The following is a 12508-nucleotide window of genomic DNA, read 5'->3' as shown; positions in this document are numbered from 1 at the left end:
TTATGAGGTTCTTCAGCATCTGAGGTGATTATTATGATGTTCTGCAGCAGCTGAGGGGTGTATTATGATGCTTTCCAGTAACTGAGGTGTGTATAATTAGGTTCTGCAGCAGCCGAGGAGTGTGTTTGAGGTTATGTTGAAACTGAGGTGAATTAGGATGTTCTGCAGCAGCTGAGGTGTGTATTAGGATGTTCTGCAGCAGCTGAGGTGTGCATAAGGAGGTTCTGCAGCAGCTGAGGTGTGTATTAGGAGGTTCTGCAGCAGCAGAGGTGTGTATTAGGAGGTTCTGCAGCAGCTGAGGTGTGTATTAGGAGGTTCTGCAGCAGCTGAGGTGTGTATTAGGAGGTTCTGCAGCAGCTGAGGTGTGTATTAGGAGGTTCTGCAGCAGCTGAGGTGTGTATTAGGAGGTTCTGCAGCAGCTGAGGTGTGTTAAATTGTTTTCAGTGACATAACTGATAGTTGTAAGTGTAACCAGCACCCGGTGTCTTGTATTGTCTAAACGCAAGACGCCAGGTGCAGGTTACCGATCACATGCGATCGGCCATGGGGGCCCCAGTGCGCTTTGATTTGGTTTCTAAACTGAATCAAAACGCTAGTGTGTGACCGCACCCTAAGGGTGATGCGTTTTGAACCCGTTTTTTGGTCCGTTTTTAAGCAGTCTGTTAAAAAACGCATGCGTTTTTGACAGATTTTTCCAATTATCTTAATTAAAACTGGTCAAAAACGGATGCGTTTTTGGATGGACTGATTTAAAAACGGACCAAAAACAAGTTCAAAACGTCATGTGTGGCATCACCCTAAGGGTGGTGCCACACGATGCGTTTTTGGACCGTTTTAACACATGCGTTTTTGTATGTTTTCAATGCGTTTGGCTGCTTTGAAACTGTTTTATCTTCATTTCTAGAAATGTAGGCAGCTGTGCAACAGATTAAAACCAGCCATGGTAAACATGCAAAAACGCATGCGTTAAAACGGTCCAAAAGCGCAACATGTGGCATCACCCTAAGAGCCAAAACTTCTTTTTTTGGCTGAGATAAAGAGATAATTCTTTATCTCTGAGATAAAGAGATAAGAGTCTGTAAAGAGATAATTCTCTCACAGGCTAGCTGCTGTGCTTAGTTATAGCACAGAATTTTGTACCAATGAGAAACATGGTATAAAAAGGTGAACCTTCACTTTAAGCATGTTCCTCTTAGGAAAGGCAATTAACTATTGTTCTTAAACATTAAACACTGCGTTCTCAAAGTATTAGCATTAAGCATTATTCTTGCACTCAGTGTTAAGCCTTACTAATCCTATTTTGTTTTCTTCTCACTTCTCAAACCTTGAATAGTATATATGAATGCATGAGGGTACAATGAACTAAGCTTGAAAACTAGAAGAGATGGCCATAATGCATCTGCAATACAGGCAAACATATCATGCAGCGTCCAGCCTAGTGACCCAAACTAACATTACTATATGGATCGAGGATACTGGAAGGGTTTAGAACTGTGGTCACACAAACTCCATAATAAAGATGCATCAGGACTGTTCATTTTAAAAATAAAATTTGTATTACATAGTTTTGTCTGCTTTATATTTCTTTTTTTCTTCCAAGAGGTAAAAAACATGAATATTTGAAGACACTCTATAAAAGACTTTCTTCTGAAATACTTCATTGAGGTTTCCAAACATAATCATTCTAAATGTAGAGACAGAAATAGAAGTTATAGTATAACTGTATGTGTAGTGGATAGGTTTCCAAGATATAGAATAGTATTCTTTATTCAGGAGTTTGTAAACTTTTATTTAAGAAAATCTACTATGAATGCTACAAGTTAAAGGGAACCTGTCAGTAGAAATTAAGCTAATAAACCACTAGCAGTATGTTATCAAGCAGTTGAACACCTTCTAGATCATGTTTATTTCATGGTCCAGAGTGGTAGCATCTTCCAGAAAATCAACTTTGTGAGTATAAATTGGTTGTATAAAGTCAAGGAGGCAGAGATTTTAACACTGAATTTAAGCTCTCTCTCTGTCTCCCTTCACTGTAATAGATGGTCCTGTACTATCACTAACCAGACCTCCAGAAGTCCATCACAGAGATATCACCCACAGATATCACTAACCAGATCTCCAGAAGTTAATCACAGGGGAGGAGGCATTCTGATGATGGGAGAGCTTGACTTCAGTGTTAAGCTCTCCACCTCCTTGACTTTATACAACCATTTCGTCTCAGAGTTGAATTTGTGGATGATGGGACCACACTGGGAAATGAAAGAACCATGTTCTGGTAGGTGTAAAGCTGCTCCATACTGGTAATTATTTATTAGGCTAATTTCTAATGACAGGTTCAGTTTAAAGGAAACCTACCAGTTAGTACTTACTTTCGTTAGTGTTATAAACCGCGGTATCGCGGTTATAACACTTTTTAAACTCTAGAGCAGAAGAGGCTTCGGCGCTGCGTGCGCACGATCGTGCGCGCGCCTACATAGGAAATAGCGGAGATGTTGCGCGTGCACGGTCGCGCGCAGCGCCGAAGCCCCTTCTGCTCTAAAGTTTAAAAAGTGTTAAAACCGCAATACCGCGGTTTATAACACTAACGAAAGTAAGCACCGGCACCAGCTCACCCTGAGCTAGTGCTCGGTACTTACAGCTTACCCCTACCATTCTAAATGGTAGGTTTCCTTTAAAATCTTATTTATAACATGCTGCCTGTAGATGCCACTACATTTTCATGGTGAGGGGTTTAGTTTAATCACATTAAAGCTAAGGTGAAGGAGATTTCCACATTCAGCATTAACATGCTATTTTTTGTATAGTGAAAAATTGTACAATTTTCCAATATACTTTCTGTATCAATTCCTACAGAGAGGAAAAAAGTGTTCATTGTATTTCAGAAGGTATTGGAGATGGCGTCCAACTGCCAGCCCACCAAGGAAATCATAAATGGTATCGCAAGGAAGAATTTCAAGTAAAATTTTCAATGATTTTCAAGGTTTTATGCTACATTCACATATCCCATGCAGTTATACATAGAAGTGAATGGGTATGTCTTTTGTATAAAAAAAAAACAGCAATCACACATCCAAAAAAAACTGTGTATGTGGATAATAGGTTGGATTCGTAAGTACACATAAAAAAAAGTGAAGAAGGCCAGTAGTCGTCTGTATGTCTAGAGGTCCTTGCAGCCGACTATTAAAATGTTTTTTTATCAAACAGTTGCTGGCGCTCTCTTTTTTTGCTGTTGCCTGATGCATAAAATTAAAAAGAGATGAGTTTCAGTAGTAAGGCTAAAGCTAGAAATTATGTTATGAGATTTAGTGCTATAGATGCTTGATTGGGAACAAACCTGGGAACATGGTAGGCCATGAAGTGTTTCATACTGGGGATTGGTGGAGGGCTGCAGTGATAGCTGACTTTGTGGAACTTTCACCCATCTCCCTACTACATTTCTGGAGCTCAGCCACTCTGATCTTGGGGTTCTTCTTTACCTCTCTCACCAAGGCTCTTCTCCCACGATTACTTAGTCTGGCTGGACAGCCTGGTCGAGAAAGAGTTGTCGTTGTCCCAGACTTCTTCCATTTAAGAATTATGGAGACCACTGTGCTCTTAGAAACCTTGAGTGCTGCAGAAATTCCTATGCAACCTTGGCCAAATCTGTGCCTTACCACATTCTGTCTCTGAGCTCCTTGGGCAGTTCCTTAGATCTCATGATTCTCATGTGCTCTGACATGCACGGTGAGCTGTGAGGTCTTATATAGGTTTGTGCTCTTCCTAATCAAGTCCAATCAGTTTCATTAACACAGCTTAACTCTAATGAAGGAGCAGAACCATCTCAAGGAGGATCAGAAAGATATGGACTCAGCATGTAAGTTAAATGAGTGTCACAGCAAAGGGTCTGAATACTTACGACCATGTGATATTTCAGTTTTTTTTTTGTCTAATACCCGCTGTATGTACATTTCTATTTACTGAATTAAATATTGTATTATGGTGTTTTCTTTTTTTTTTTTGCTTGCATACTGATTGTTCATTGACTATGCGTTTTACTGCCGCTACCACATATTACAATAACTGTATATTACCTTATATTTCTTAATGTGCTAAGGGAATATACTGAACTCCCTTACACAACGATATAATATAAATTCCTTATAAATCATTGCTCTTTATAGATATGTGATTCCCAGTTTTGATATTCAGCCCTTTTTCCGATTGAGTACTCTCATCTACAGCCTTCTTGTGACCTAGGCTGTTACTTTTACTTATTAATTGTTTGATCGTATTACAATTAACTATTGTCTTGGTTGAATGGCTGTCCAAGCGTTGAATTGAATGTTTCAAGCACTTTGCGGTTATTGTTTGTGTCATTGTAATGAGCACTTGTGCAGAGCGTAAGAGGCTAATCCTCCTAGTGAAGTCATATTACATTCCCATACACAACGCTGCTAAGCGACACTGTGAATATTTGTCAACAATGTGGAAATGAAATCCCACTTTTAGAAAAAAAGAACCACTAGGTGACTTTTAGACGCAGGCAGGCTCACACGTGCCTCCTTCAGCTATATTAATTAAATCTTATGCAGAATCTGCTGTATTTAGCAACAGACGTTCTCTTATTAGAACCATAACAACTTGCATTTCATGGCAAAATTACTGCATGGTACAAACAAGAAGAAGGTACAGCTCACTGCTACTATATTACACCTGGTTATACAACAACTACAACCACAAATAAAAGTAATTTGCAGATGTGCAGAAATGACTCCAGCATCTCTATTAAAACTATACAATCTTCATTGTGAGACAGTAAAACAGCCTATGTGTCTCAGACATGAAACTGTTAGTCATGGCCGCATATTCAATTCAGAAAATGACTAAAGACTTATTCTCATGGACTGTGTGTCTAGTCTACTTAGCCATAGGGTGAAAGTGACTGATCTAGTCTACAGTTTGTAGCGATTCTGCATAGAAAATAACCATAACAGCTATATATGGTAGATCAGTAGCGCCGTATAGTGCTTTTTTTCTTTTCCGATATGTGCAAAACAAACTGAATGGGGCTTATTTACTAAGGTCCTACGGCCGCATTTCGGTCAGGTTTTCCAGTGATTTGGGGATTGCGCCGGGGATTGTGTCGCAGGCGATCGGATTTTTGCACATCGGCACCGGCTTTCACGCGACACAAATAGAGGGGCAAGCCGACGGACGATCCGACGGATTCGGACAACGTGCGGGATACAACGTGCAGGATACACTGGGAAGAAGGTGAACTCCGGCAGACCTCAGCAGGGAAGCGACACATGCAGGATATCGGATGCACGATCTTGGTGAATTGCACCGGATTTCATCCTTGACGGAGAGTCCGGATCGGGGATTGCGACAGGACCGGGTAAGTAAATGTGCTCCAATGTAACTTTCTGTATTGTGAACATATCCATGTGCATTTTAGACTGCTATGAGAGACGTATAAAAAGTTATATACTTTGTAGCTTCTTTGTGCCTTATTACAGTTCTTTCTTCTGTAGTGAGCATAGTATCTGAAAGCCTTGAGAGCTCCATCTACCACAGGCAGATAAGAAGACTAATGGTTAACCCTTTACATACCTAGTGAATATGTCCCTGTCTCAGCTGTCAGTGGAAATCACTGATAGAAAGCTGATTTACACAAACTGCTTAAATAAGGAAGAAAAGCAAAGGAAAAAGGACACAAGTAATTCCCAAATGTCCGAAACGCCACTTTGCAACATTTTTGCAATTTTAATTAAAAGTGATCATAAGGTCATACAGTCCCACAAATGGAATTGATGTAAACATCATCATTTCCATCCAAAAATGACATCTTTCACATATCCATTCACCAAAGTATGAAAAAGTTATTAGTTACTACTTTTTCACATCGTAAAGTATTCTGATAAAGCAGGAGTATACAAGAAATAATTACTGTCTATTACAAAAACCTTGCAAATATGTTCCACATATATCCTAGCAGTGGAATAATTAGATCATTAGACATGACTCACTAGCAATTATATTATTTCTTTGAACATAATAACTAAATTATAATATTTTATAGAAGAGAAGAACATGAATAAAGGAGGTGTAAGAGCAAAGACTGCAAATGTACGTCTATCTGTAGAGATGGGAGTAACACAAGATTACAGTGTTCACGAGGTAAGACAGATATCACTTACTGTGACTATCCTCATAGCTGCCTATTAGCATAGTAAATGGTTCTCAATAATAAAGTAGCCTGAACATCTTCATAGATTATCTCCCTGCACTGCAATGTCTCATTTCACCACATCAATATGGGTTTAATGTGTGACTTACCCAGTTAACTTTTTACTTTTGATGGACCCTTCCAAGTTAAGCAGCCTGTCCCAAATTTATGTACTCAACTGGCATATTTTATTATCCAACTGGATTAATTTTAGTGTTTTTAGTTACCCTCATAGTTTGAACATATCCTACCAGCATTATTATTTTTAATATTAATATATTAGAATTGCTAAGCAGTAACCGTTTACAGTACGGTAATACTCTGTGTTGTGGGACAGTAGCAGCACACTGAGATCCTAGCAGGGGTAACTGTCTCTGATGGGGCATCCTTTTCCCCCTGTATTGCTGAGTGCGGTGGGTAAACTGTCTCCATGGTGATATTTTGGTAGCTGGTTTATGGAGCACACACACATGAGATGACTCTTCTAATTCCCCTTGTAGTCACTGGAATGGACCTTGGTCCAGCTATCTACCACTGATGGGGAAACTGTGGGAGACAGTTCTCCCTGTCTGGGTGCAAATCTGCAATAAATTAAGTGCAGAGGGGAGCTCTGGCTTCACTGCCTAACTAACTGCTGTCACTAATGCTCCTAGGAGAGCGCTGACAGCGCTGCGTGAACAACTAATAATAATAATAATTCCTTTATATAGTGCACACAGATTCCGCAGCGCTACACAGATCTTGCCAAATCAGTCCATGTCCCTATGGTGCTCACAATCTATTGGAGTGTGGGAGGAAACCAGAGAAATCCCTTGCAAACACAGAGAGAACATAAAGAGAACTCTTTGCAGATTTTGACCTGGATGGGATTTGAGCCCATGACCCCGGCCCTGCAAGGCTGTAGTGCTAACCACTGAGCCATTGTGCTACCCAACACAGCCTCTATCTTACCTCAGTTAGTGAAGGGCACTGCACAACCCTCTCTGCAGGAGGGTTGCCCGGCCTCCATTATCTTGCTGCGTGACAGGTAAACATGTCTCAGCATGTTAAAGGTTAGCCATAACTAGCCTAAACATATAGTGAATACTTCCCATACAAAAAAAAAAAAAAACAAAGGCTCATCGCTTAACATCATCTGTCTAGTTCATAATGACGGTTCTCATTTAAAATGCTAAAACTAATGGGAGTTTTTCTGTAGGTTTATTCTGTCATAAACTGGAAATACACTTTATTAAGTATTAACTGTTCTAATGTTTAATGTCAACATTTTACTTTTCTTTCCTTTTAGTTAATGGCCATAATAAAGGAGAAATTAACTAACTCTCATAAGTATATTCACCAAATGTTTTGTAACAATGATCCGAAAGGGCAAGGAACAATTTCCAGGTAAAAGGAAACATTTTTACATAAACTGAAGTGTCTAACTTTTGTATTTTCACAGCACACATAAGCACAGAATGCTCATTACATGGAAAGTTTTATTCCTCATAAAGAATTATCATTTTAGTTGTGTAAAAAGATATTGTAAACTAAAAGGAAGTGCAAAAATGTACATAATCATACCAGAAAAAAAAAAGTTCACAGTTGCAACTCACATTTACCTATTTAAGCTCTTGGTTAGTACAACATTTTCTGAAGTGCTTTACAACAATAGTGATTACTATGTTAAAATGGTTAAAGGGGTACACTAAATATCAAATTATATCTAGTATACGGTTTATACATGAGTATAAGCCGACCCAAGTAGAAGCCAATACCCCTAATTTTACCATCAAAAACTGGGAAAACTTATAGACTTGAGTATAGACTTGGGAAATACAGCTGCTACAATTTAATAAAATGTCCAGCAGCCTTCCCTCATTAATAAAATGTCCAGCAGAGCCCCCTCATTAACCAAATGTCCAACCGAGCCCCTTTTACAATGTAATGTCCCATAGAGCCCCCTCATTAATGAAATGTCCACGGAAGCCCCCTCATTAATGAAATGTCCACAGAAGCCCCCTCATTAATAAAATGTCTAGCAGAACCCCCTTCAAAATAATAAACTCTGTACTCACCTCTGCTCTCCTCTTCTCTCTGCTGTCCTCTTCTCACCACTTAACCTGTACTCTTCTCACCACTAATCCGGCTTCTTCCTCTCCCTGTCCTAATACGTTATCTCAGATTTTACTTACACTGACAAATCTGCTGGTAATGTTCTGTGGCCTGCAGCTAATGGACACTAACGAGGCCTAGCAGGGGGCAGCAAGTACTAACCTACGCTTCCTTCCTGAGCTACAAAATCTGCCCATAATGAAAGTGGTTGGCGGAGAAAGGCAGTGTCATCATTATTGGTGTACTCTGGAGCTCAAGGAGGAGGCATGTATATACTAATCAGTCTAGGCTAGAACATGTCTTATTCCAAACAGCACCCTAACCCTCTGTCAGAGTGTCACACTCAGTGGAAGTGCTCTTTAACAGCATGACATGTTAGTGCATGTCTAAAAAGCATCTGCAGTCCGGTCACAAGACCAGAAGATAACAGAGACAGAAGAGCAAATTGACCAGTATTTGGCGATTATGGGCAAAGCTATTAGGGTAATGGACTTTATCCATTAAAATCCATTGAGAGGACAAGAGTTGTATAAGAATATAATGAAAACATATACTCGCCTCTTGAGGGCCCGCTCAGTCTCCAATGTTTCAGGTACACCAGAGGTTTTTTTTTTCATTTTTCAATTCCAACTCTCTGTTTTAGCAAATTGCTAAAGATGTGTACTGACTTTGGGGTGATTATAACAGCCAAGTAAGGAGGTTGATGGGTCAATACAAAAGCCATTTTTACATCATTTATTCCCTTTTTGTTCCTCAGGGAAGCACTGACAAGAGTCCTATGGAATTTATGTGGTTTCTTAACTACACAACAAATCAATAATCTACTCAACAGGTAACTTTTTTTATTGATCTTCATGAAATGCTCTACAAAATGCACACACGCATAAAGCTGGTGCATTCAAGTGTTCCTATAGAAAATATACTTCAAACAACACAGCGTAGGGAACGAGCCTAATGTTCCCAGTCTGCTACAAAGGATAGGCATAAAATGTAACTTTTAGTAAGTATGCATTAAAAAGTAAACACAAACATATAAATAAATTGATAAATACCCACACACAGGTCTACAAAAATTAAATGATGCATTAAATAAGGGAAAGGACCCAGTACAATCTAATGCTTATAATCAGAAACTCAGTGGCTTTCTCTCAAAAATCCTATACCCTATACCCAGCAGGGAGAACAGGCAGTCCCCGGGTTATGTACAAGATATGTTCCATAGGTTTGTTCTTAAGTTGAAACAGTATATATTTTTTTTTTTGATCAAATAAATTTTTATTGAAAACCAAACATTAGTTTTCCACTTTTTTGCAGTCAAACAACATAAACATTACAACAAAACCCCCTCAAACCCCACCCCACTCCCTCCCTATCCCTGCTTGGTGGGTGAATTGTCCATACTACAGTGTAAACCATGCAATCGCATAAAGTCCATAGCAGATGATGTTCATCCTTTGACAATATGAGGTCCGCGTAAGGGTCCATCCAGAATATCCTTAGTCCTAATGGACTACATAAACAGTCCCGTAAAGCTTAGAGCAAGTGGCGATATACACAGACATACATCATTTAGTAATAATAACAATTTGAGATGAGAGTACTATCCAACAATCGGAAGGTCATACATCTTTACATATGTTATCCGCCCTATTAACTGTTAGCAAGACAATGATGGCAATCACCTTACAATGCTACTAAGTATTCTGTCTCTAGTAAGAGTTAAGGGAGCCAATCCTGGAGCATCAAGCCATGGGCCCCATATGGCGTCGAATTTTTTCAGGGAATTACGCTGGGGGGTTTCCCTAAGAAGGGGACCGCCTGTTTTATACTCGTAGGGAATATCAATAATGAAACATATACTTTTGTTGGCCTTTATGCCCCTAACGAAAATCCATAAATTCATATACTCATTCAGAAGGTGATGTAATATGGTGTGGGAATTTTAATACCATAAATGAGCCATCCCTTGACTCTACTACCTTAACCCCATAGCGCAATAAGATGTAACCTTACGTCTTATTGCGCATGGGGGAGTATGAAGAGAGCTCACGGGCTAAACACTCTTCATACTCAACGGGCGCTTGATTCACAATGAAGCAAACGGCTGTCGCTAATACCCGCAATCGGTGTTAGCACCTTTGATCGCCGCTGGCAAAGCTGCTGGCAGCATTAAAGAGCCGGCAGCACGTGGGGGCCGCCATCTTGGCTCTGATCGTTGCTCCCTGTGACGTCATCCTGTTGTCATGACAGACTCGGGTCACACAAAGATCCGAGGCTATCATGTTTTAGGCTATCTATTACAATGTGCGATTTGCACATTGTAATAGATGGTGTGCAAAATCCCCATATACTGCCATACTGTAGTATGGAAGTATATGGTAGGATCAATCAGACAACCTAGGGTTAAAGTACCCTAGGGACTCTGAAAAATAGTAAAAAAAAATTAAAAAAAAACAGTAAGAAAATATATTAAAAAAACATAAAAATTCAAATCACCCCCTTTTCCTAGAACTGATATGAATATAAATAAACAGTAAAAATCCTAAACACATTAGGTATCACTGCATCCGAAAATGCCCGATCTATCAAAATATAATAACAGTTTTTCACTGCGTTTAACCCCGTAACGGTAAATAGCGCCCAAAGTCGCAAAAGGTGAAACATGTCGGGGGGCTAAAGTGCATATCTTTTTTTAATCAGCAGTGTGGTTAGGTTCTCAGTCCATTCATAATAAACAGCTAGCAAGCATTGATCTCTTAGGGACAGCATAGTGTGAACAATAGGACGTTACCTAGTCGCAGACTCCTTGTAGTGCAGGGCTCTGGTCATGCCACATGACTAACCCATATATACTAACAGAGGGTTAGCATCAATTGGTCTATAATTTCTATATATGAATACAAGTGAGATGTCCATTTGATTCTATGTGCTGTCTATATACATCTCGACAACACAAGTTGTTAAGACAAGCATGATTTAGTGCAGTGTTTGTGGACAAGTCAATATCTGTCACAACACTTTAGACCCTTTACGCTGGTGTTCCAGCGGAGTCTGCTATCTCTTGAGTCATGCAAAACTTATATCCCAGAGATCTTAGATTGCACACATCGCCTTCTGGCGACAATGTGACATACAGGGGCGTAACTAGGAGAGGCTGGGCCCCATAGCAGATTTCTGCATGGGGCCCCCCTTCCCCTTAATATATATATATATATCAGGCACACGTCGGGCGCGCTGGAGAGGAGGAGAGGTGAGCGCAGCTCACCCCTCCCTTCTCCATAGAGAATAGAGCCGCATGGTCGTTCTTACGGCCATAGATAGAGCATGCTCTATCTCTTTTGCTCAAAACAGTGAGTACTTGTTGTGCTCACCGTACCGAGCCCATGCGTATAGAAGCTTATGGAGGAAGTATATCCGACAGCAAATTTGCGGCCAGATATACGTCCCCCATATGTTCTTGGGAAGGTACAGACATGTTTATACAATTACACACATTTATACACTGATATATACACACCTTTATATACACACATAAAGTTCTACACTCGTATACTCGCACCCTTATACATACAAGCATACACTTATACACACACATTTATGCACTCATATACATTTATACACTAATACACAGAGTATATACAAACTAATACAGTATACACATTATATACATATAATACATTTACAATACACACATATATATATATATATATATATATATATATATATATATATATATACACATACATACACAAATACAGTATACACTGACCATATATACACATACATGCAGGATAAAAACACCATATATACACACATGCTGCATATACATACAGAATATACACACATACAGCAAATACACACACATTCAGTATATACAGCATACATACTTACCACATACAAAAACACACATCATATATATATATATATATCTATATATATACATATATATATGCACATATATTTAAATGTGCACATATATATGCTAATATAAATATATGCATGTAAAAATACAGTATTTGCTTCAATGCATTTATACACAGTATATACATGTATACATAGTAGATGCATATATACACATATACATAGGATTTACATATATATATCTACAGAATATGCATAAACAGTATATATATATATGTATACACAGTATATATACACAGTATATACACACACATACACAGTATATATACAATATATACACATATA

At 39.0% G+C, this 12508-nt stretch overlaps 1 protein-coding gene across 1 annotated transcript in view; it reads left to right on the top strand.

Annotated features, from left to right (window-relative positions):
* The first annotated feature begins 8958 nt into the window (after positions 1 to 8958).
* LOC140128456 (uncharacterized) overlaps positions 8959 to 12508 on the top strand; it is a 74296-nt gene continuing 70746 nt past the window's right edge. The window contains exons 1-2 of the mRNA XM_072150162.1: positions 8959 to 8993; positions 9060 to 9134. Of these exons, the coding sequence (XP_072006263.1) occupies positions 8959 to 8993; positions 9060 to 9134 (110 nt within the window). The remainder of the gene's footprint in view (positions 8994 to 9059; positions 9135 to 12508) is intronic.

The sequence above is a fragment of the Engystomops pustulosus genome, chromosome 4, assembly GCF_040894005.1.
Source record: "Engystomops pustulosus chromosome 4, aEngPut4.maternal, whole genome shotgun sequence".
In the NCBI taxonomy this organism is placed as follows: domain Eukaryota; kingdom Metazoa; phylum Chordata; class Amphibia; order Anura; family Leptodactylidae; genus Engystomops; species Engystomops pustulosus.
The sequence above is the reverse complement of the archived record's forward strand: the minus strand, read 5'-3'. Positions and strand labels throughout refer to the sequence as shown.